The following is an 8,011-nucleotide window of genomic DNA, read 5'->3' on the forward strand; positions in this document are numbered from 1 at the left end:
GCTGACTTGGTTTCTCGTTGCTTGGCAACAGGGAAAACACCTTAAGTTTCCTTCCTGCATCTGTCTGCCGCAAGCGCTGTTTATGCACGACCCATGTTAAGCTTTGAGTAGCTGTTGCAGTGAATTATGGGTTATGTAGTGTGATACTAGCAGACCATTAATGTATGAACTTATCTGACGGCTCAGATGTAGTCTGTGGACCCTTACCTTGACATGTCTGAGATAGATCAACACAAAGTGTGGATTTTAATTCAGCTTTCCTGGGTCAAGACTTTGTAAGACAAGGCAAGTTTATTTGTATAGAACCCCTTCACAAACAGGGGAATTCAAAGTGCCTTACAGGATAAGACACGTTAAACACTAAATATATAAAAACACAAGAGTCACATGAAAGAAACGTCAAAATGCATATTTAAGTAAGACATGGTAGATATCACAGGATGAAGCAATATTTGACCTCTACAGGAAAGCCAAAATGTTTTCAGTCCCTGTTTAAAGAGCCAAACAGTTTCTGCACATCTGAGGTTTTCATGGAGTTTGTTCCGAGGCCAAAGAGCTTCTAAGCTAAACGCTGCCACCTCTTGTTTTACTGTAGAACCACATCTCACTGCAAAACAGCTGCCAGTCTTTAGGGTTGTGCTATAAAAATATAAATTGTCTATGCAGCTGAGAGTCTGTAACAATGATTGTATGATAAACCATCTAACATATGCAGATGACCTGGTGACCTTCAGCCCAAGTAGTGCTGTTTTTAGTGCTGTACGGACAGCATATTGTATGCAATTGGATATGAAACATAACGTCAGAACATATGGGTAAATGTTCCTGTGCTTAAAATGTCCCAACAATGCTCCTGTGGAGTAATATCAAATGAATGATGATTTTAACACACAATGTTATTCTGAGCAAATGTTGTTGCTCAGACAAATCCAACTCCAGCCAAGGTTTGCTCTTAACAGTTCAAGAAAGAGTGGCTTTTTTAAAAGCATGTTGCACATCACTCTATGCAGTCCATCTGTGGTCCTCTTACAAACACTGCAGACGTTCAGTGTTGCATAGACAGATGCACTGAGAATCCTCCTTAAAGTACCCAGAGTGGGGAGTACCAGTCAGATGTCTTTAACTGCAGACGTTTGCACATTTAAAGCACATTTAAGAAATGTTTTATTGTCCTGCTGAGTTGTTCCTTCCACTTATCCAGTTTGAGAATGCACTGATTTACATGTTGATTACTTGTAATTATATTTTGTATATGATTTTATTTTTTTCTTTTATATTTTCAATTGTAGTTTTATATATAGATTGGTCTCATTATAATTATAGACCCGAGTCTTATAATAAACTTTTGAATATATGGATTCTAACCTTTAAAAAAGCTTTAAGTCATTCCATTGTAGCTCTGGTGATGTGTTTAGGGTTATTGTCCTGCTGGTAGATGAACCTCTGCCCTGGTCTCTAGTCTAACTCTCTTTGGTCTGTCATCTGACCAGAGCACCTTGTTCATAATTTTTTATGTCTCCTACATAGCTTGTAGCATACTGCGAACTCGTTAAACTTCCATATAGGCAGGTTTTATTGTCCTGTTAATGGATAATCCCACCTGAGCTGTGGATCTCTGCAGCTCCTCCAGAGTTCTGTGGACCCATTTATATGTGGCTTGTCAGTATAGGTGGACGCCCATCTCCTTTCATCTTTTGATGATGGATTTTGAACAGTGAGATGTTTTCTCAACCCTGCTAAGAACCATGTCCCGGACTTGCCTGTTTTTTTTTTTTGTAGCTCTAGAGGCCTTTATTTTTCATTTTTTGACAGTAGGTAGACAGGAAAGAGGGCAAAGAGAGGGGGAGACTTTCGGCAAAGGTCACCGGGTCCGGGACTCGAACCCAGGACAGCCGCATCAAGCAATATAGCCTCTGCACATGGTCGCATGCTTGGTCTTCGTGATCCCTAAATCAGTTTAGATGGGCACAGATGCACTCTGTGTATTAATAAGGTGACGTCTGAGGACAAATGGTTGTAGTGCATTGTTTTTAGAGGTATTATAGTAAAAAGGGCTAAATACAAACCATTACATAAATTACTTTACTTACATAAATATGACATACAGTACAGACCAAACGTTTGGACACACCTCTTTCAAAGAGTTTTCTTTATTTTCATGACTGAATATTGTAGCTTCACACTGAAGGCATCAAAACTATGAATTAACACATGTGGAATTATATACTGAACAAAAAAGTGTGAAACAACTGAAAATATGTCTTATATTCCAGGTTCTTCAAAGTAGCCACCTTTTGCTTTGATTACTGCCCCACACACTCTTGACATTCTGTTGATGAGCTTCAAGAGGTCGTCACCTGAAATGGTTTTCACTTCACAGGTGTGCTCTGTCAGGTTTAATAAGTGGGATTTCAAGCCTTATAAATGGGGTTGGGACCATCAGTTGTGTTGTGCAGGAGGTGGATACAGTACACAGCTGATAGTCCTACTGAACAGACTGTTAGAATTTGTATTATGGCAAGAAAAAAGCAGCTAAGTAAAGAAAAACAAGTGGCCATCATTACTTTAAGAAATGAAGGTCAGTCGGTTGGAACAACTGGGAAAACTTTGAAAGTGTCCCCAAGTGCAGTCGCAAAAACCATCAAGCTCTATAAAGAAACTGGCTCACATGAGGACCACCCCAGGAAAGGAAGACCAAGAGTCACCTCTGCTGCGGACGATAAGTTCATCCGAGTCACCAGCCTATAAATCGCAGGTTAACAGCAGCTCAGATTAGAGAACAGGTCAATGCCACACAGAGTTCTAGCAGCAGACACATCTCTAGAACAACTGTTAAGAGGAGACTGTGTGAATCAGGCCTTCATGGTAAAATAGCTGCTAGGAAACCACTGCTGAGGACAGGCAACAAGCAGAAGAGACTTGTTTGGGTTAAAGAACACAAGGAATGGACATTAGACCAGTGGAAATCTGTGCTTTGGTCTGATGAGTCCAAGTTTGAGATCTTTGGTTCCAACCACCGTGTCTTTGTGCGGTGCAGAAGAGGTGAACGGATGGACTCTACATGCCTGGTTCCCACCGTGAAGCATGGAGGAGGAGGTGTGATGGTGTGGGGGTGCTTTGCTGGTGACACTGTTGGGGATTTATTCAGAATTGAAGGCATACTGAACCAGCATGGCTACCACAGCATCTTGCAGCAGCATGCTATTCCATCCGGTTTGCGTTTAGTTGGACCTTCATTTATTTTTCAACAGGACAATGACCCCAAACACACCTCCAGGCTGTGTAAGGGCTATTTGACCAAGAAGGAGAGTGATGGGGTGCTGCGCCAGATGACCTGGCCTCCACAGTCACCGGACCTGAACCCAATCGAGATGGTTTGGGGTGAGCTGGACCGCAGAGTGAAGGCAAAAGGGCCAATAAGTGTTAAGCATCTCTAGGAACTCCTTCAAGACTGTTGGAAAACTATTTCAGGTGACTACCTCTTGAAGCTCATCAACAGAATGCCAAGAGTGTGTGGAGCAGCAATCAGAGCAAAAGGTGGCTACTTTGAAGAACCTAGAATATAAGACATATTTTCAGTTGTTTCACACTTTTTTGTTCAGTATATAATTCCACATGTGTTAATTCATAGTTTTGATGCCTTCAATGTGAAGCTACAATATTCATAGTCATGAAAATAAAGAAAACTCTTTGAATGAGGTGTGTCCAAAGTTTTGGTCTGTACTATACGTTACACACGAGTCCTAAAAATCAAGTACCTTTTTTGATCAGATTTGATAGACATTTGTTAGAAAAAAAATAAAAAGCTGTTCTTTTTTGAAGGTTTGTTGCCTGTGTGCTTTTTATTAATAATATTCAGTCAGAAAACAGGCACAAATAGAAAGATCTGAAATGAAGGCCCTGGGATTGGGAATCAAACCCTGGACAGCTGGAGAATTCAAACATTACTCTCAACATCTAATTAATTTTGAGGAAGATTAAAACTCGCCCTGTTGAATTCTGTTTATGTATCTAATATTGGATTTTTAAATATACTTATGCAACAGCTGAAAAAGATGACACTAAACTTGTAAATGTCTTTAAATGCCAAATGAATAGCACAAAAGACACAAAATGACTGAAATGTTTTATTTAAAAATCATACTGTAATAATGATGGAGAGACATTTAGATTTTCATCAAAAAAACTCCCAAAATCCCCAAAATAAAATCAAGACCAAAGCTACTTCAGAGTACAACAAATGAAAATCAATGCATTAGAACTGACCTTCATAGTGAGCTTGTCTATCTGAAATGACAGGACTGACTCAGAAACAGTCCTTCACTTCTAGAATAAAAAGCACACATAAAAACTGATGGTAAGGAAAAAAGTGGCCCCAGCCACTGTGCTCTCCCCACTGCTTTGCTGTGGTTAAACACAGAGGAACATCAAGAATATTGATCCCACATAAGGACAGCTGAGGGTGATGGTGTGATGTGTTTCTGATGCAGATGAATGAAACAAAAACAAATGCTTTAGGCTTATGTTATGAAAACCGGATGAGTCCTCATGTCAAACATAAACTTCGCTCAGCCAGAGCATCCTCTGCATCCACAGTGAGTGCACTCAATGATCCTTCCCTGCAAAAGACAGACAATTTCAATATAAGACCAGACAGCTTTCTGTAGCAAACACATTAAAAATAAAGCTGGTTTAAACAATGAGGTTTGCTAAAACTCCGCCAAACGTACGACTTCCAGCTTGCTCTTGGGGACTCTGCAAATGCAGTTAGTTCCAAAGTTGGTGTCTCGTGTTTGGATGCAGCGCAGGCAGCACAGGTTCTCATAGCCCTGCTTCTTCCACTTGGCTATCAGGTTCTTGTCTGCATAGCCTTCCTTTATGCAGTAGTCATACAACTCTGCCAAAAAACAAACAAAAGAAACATTTAATCTGGCAGATATAAACTGCTCTCCTATTTGATAAACTAGAGATGTAGAGATGATGGAAGGATACAACATTTAGAAAATGGGATGGGAAATGGCATCTGGAAATTAAACATCTTGCCAAACTAGTCCAGATCTGGACAATATCAAATATCAGTTTACAAATTTTGCATGAACCCTGACTTCAGGTTACCATTCAAAAGTTTACACAGACACAGTAACATTTACATTTAAATCATTAGAGCAGTCAAGAAAGAGCAGAGAAACAAGTGCTGAGCATCTCTGTGGGTCCTGCGTACCTCGGCTGATGGCTTTTCTTTTGTAGAAGAGGTCGTAGATGTATCGACTGCGCTGATGGTGCAGCCTGAAAATTGGCCAGAGAGACTCCACCTTTCGCTTCCCCTCATGAGGGTCTGTTTCAGCTGGGACACAGACGGAAATATTGTGTGAAGATATTTTAATAAATTATCCAGAGATGTTGTGTATTAACCCAAAATAAAGCAGGAAAAAAATATTGGAGCCTGCTTACTAATATGTCAGTAATTTTCCCCATTAATAAATTAACACTAAGATTAAGAACAGTCCTGTCTAATTTTGTTTTAATTTCCAAACCAGGATTTTTTCCAAAAGCAGAGGTTTTCAAAACGTGCAAAAAAGAAAAATAAAGAGTTGATTCGGCTTTGTGTGGGATGATGACATCACAAGAGGCACAAAGCACCAAGCAGAGTGGACAAGTGACTAATGACACATTTCAACAGACTTTGAAGCCTTCATGTATTGGCGTGGGAAACTTAGAAATTTATTTTGCTGAGCCAAAGTGATCTGAAGGTCAAATAGTGAAAAATCTGATTTATTTCCAATTCATTAAAAACATCCTAATAAAGAACTGAAACCATTTCAAAACAACAGAATGTGTTTTATGCACTTTTTTGACATCAGTAAAAATCTGATGAAGAGCTTTTTTTTTTTCATTTTTCTGTGAGAAAAACTACTATTTTAAGAACCCACAGAACCGTTTTGTCTGTTTTATGTGTTATAGATCTAAGTAGACTAAAAAACACTTTGGTTATGCCTTGTGTGATGTCACTTGAGGCATGTGCGTGCTTGTGTTTTGGAGGGTAGTTTTGATCTTGATTAAATGATTTATTGCCAAATATCCTAACAAAATGGGAAAAAAACGACCTTGAAATGTTTTTTGTTTTTTTTTTTGTGACAAACTATATCTAAAGTGAGTATGCTTTTAGTTTAAGTATTTAGTATAAGATTTTAGAGACTGTCTGGCTGGTAGCTTTAATGCCAGACTTGTGTTGGCAATCCTTTCCAAAGCTATTGCTGGACTATCTTAATTTAAAAGCCCATGGCACACCACTAAAGTATAAGCATGGACATATTTTTACTTTACGTAGGTAAAACATTAGAAGCACGTAAATAGGGACATTAGGCTTTATCTCACAGGCTTCCTGTATCCTTTTCTCCTGCCATTTCGTTCATTAAACATCCGACCTACCTTCTCTCATTTTCTGATCCAGCTCATCCAAAGTGGGCTCAATGAGCTCCCATCCATCTGGGGGTGGCTTTCTACTCCTCTTTACTTTCGGCATTTTGTCTGCTTTAAACAAAATTACAGCAAAACAGAAGCTTCTGGTGTTTTCGATCCGTAAGTCTCCGAGTCTGAGCCCGTTTCAGGCGCGCAATTTTGACGTCATCACGGGGCCTGGTGACGACATCACTTAGTAAATAATAACACACTTCCCTATACTGGAGTTTATAGTTCTTTGGGTTATCTTTAATCAATAACGTTTTGGAGTTTATTTACACCTGTGTTTTGTTAGTAAATGCTTTTGAATGATAACATAAACTTCAGGTTTTATTTCTATGCTGCCCTATTGCATCACATTAGCACACCCCTAAATTGCCTTTAAATAAAAAACAAAAGTAATCTTATTGCTTTTTAGAAAATAAAAATGTGTTAATTTCAATCAAACTAAAGTTGGGTGCGGCTTTAATGTTTGTTTAATAGCGACAAGACTTGCCTTGTAAATGTTTGTACATTTCTTGAACAAAACATTTGCTGACAGGCAAATGGTTGAACACCTCAGACTGGCTTCGGCTCTTCGCTTCTCTGAGTTTAGCCAGCTGTCAGTTTATGCTGTTGCCATAACATTTATGTTTTCTGTCAGTGTTTTCCTCTTTCATAACTTGTAACTAAGGCTTTGTTTGACGAAATGCCAAAAGGAGGTAAGAATAGCGGCTACACGCCTTACATTGGTTTTAAAACTAATTTTTGTTTATTTTTTTGTGGTCACCGAGAAGAGAAAACGACACACCCGCCGGTGTCCCATATAACTGTTTATTTTATCTTGTTAAAAATAGAGAGACGGTTATAAATTGATGTTATTGGTGTATCTGTATCCTATAATAGTAGCATGTTCACTGTCCAGCTCATTAGGTGTACACAATGTACTCAGGAATGTGTGAGTGATATAATGCTGCGTTTTGTTTCAGGTAAAAAAGGTGGCCACAAAGGTCGCATGCGCACGTACACTAGCCCCGAGGAGATAGATGCTCAGATGAAAGCAGAGAAGGAGAGGAAAAAGGTTGGTTTAAGAGGGTACACCCGATTATTGCTTACCCACACAGGTTGATTCTGTATTTCTCATCATACGACGTATTAATAGTTTTTTCTCTGACAGTGAACTATTATAAGTTTTGTCTGTATATTTTAAGATAATTTAATGTAGTATTTATTGCATAACTGTGAACATAGATTTGAGAGACATTAAGAACCAAGTGTAGGTATGAAGTGTAATTTATAGGATGACAAAAATAGAAAAAAAAAAATGGCACATTATTCAGCATATTATGAATTTCGAATATGATTGAAGTGAAAAATAGACAAATAAAAAAAATCATATTCATTTGAAACCTCATGCAAACAATGCTTGGTATACTTTTTTCATTGGTTAGAGTAGATGTCAGATAATTGACTTGTAATTTTCCATTAAAGGTCATGTATGTTATTGTAAAATATATATTTTACTGTAAAAACAGCGACTAAGAGCCTCCTGCCTTGAAACAAAAATTAATTC

At 38.5% G+C, this 8,011-nt stretch overlaps 2 protein-coding genes across 2 annotated transcripts in view; one reads left to right on the plus strand and one right to left on the minus strand.

Annotated features, from left to right (window-relative positions):
* Positions 1–4,114: 4,114 nt before the first annotated feature.
* On the minus strand, positions 4,115–6,623 carry LOC124863316 (protein BUD31 homolog). The gene is made up of 4 exons (XM_047357650.1): positions 6,430–6,623; positions 5,222–5,344; positions 4,731–4,897; positions 4,115–4,619 (listed from the first exon to the last, which is right to left on the minus strand). Exons 1-4 carry the CDS (start codon positions 6,521–6,523, stop codon positions 4,569–4,571), a joined length of 435 nt encoding a protein of 144 aa, XP_047213606.1. The 5' UTR covers positions 6,524–6,623; the 3' UTR covers positions 4,115–4,568.
* A 385-nt stretch (positions 6,624–7,008) lies between these two features.
* The window catches only part of LOC124863205 (28 kDa heat- and acid-stable phosphoprotein-like), a 4,910-nt gene continuing 3,907 nt past the window's right edge, over positions 7,009–8,011 (plus strand). The window contains exons 1-2 of the mRNA XM_047357495.1: positions 7,009–7,160; positions 7,428–7,519. Coding sequence (XP_047213451.1) covers positions 7,148–7,160; positions 7,428–7,519 — 105 coding nt within the window. The 5' untranslated portion in view covers positions 7,009–7,147. The remainder of the gene's footprint in view (positions 7,161–7,427; positions 7,520–8,011) is intronic.

Source organism: Girardinichthys multiradiatus, chromosome X (genome assembly GCF_021462225.1).
Source record: "Girardinichthys multiradiatus isolate DD_20200921_A chromosome X, DD_fGirMul_XY1, whole genome shotgun sequence".
In the NCBI taxonomy this organism is placed as follows: domain Eukaryota; kingdom Metazoa; phylum Chordata; class Actinopteri; order Cyprinodontiformes; family Goodeidae; genus Girardinichthys; species Girardinichthys multiradiatus.

Bases quoted from the DNA above. Each gene is read 5' to 3' on its own strand.
- LOC124863316 (XM_047357650.1), bottom strand. From the start codon at position 6,523: ATGCCGAAAGTAAAGAGGAGTAGAAAGCCACCCCCAGATGGATGGGAG. The intron at 5,345-6,429 runs GTAGGTCGGATG...TCTGTGTCCCAG, and splicing joins GGATCAGAAAATGAGAGAAG to CTGAAACAGACCCTCATGAG. The intron at 4,898-5,221 runs GTACGCAGGACC...GTTTTTTGGCAG, and splicing joins AAGAAAAGCCATCAGCCGAG to AGTTGTATGACTACTGCATA.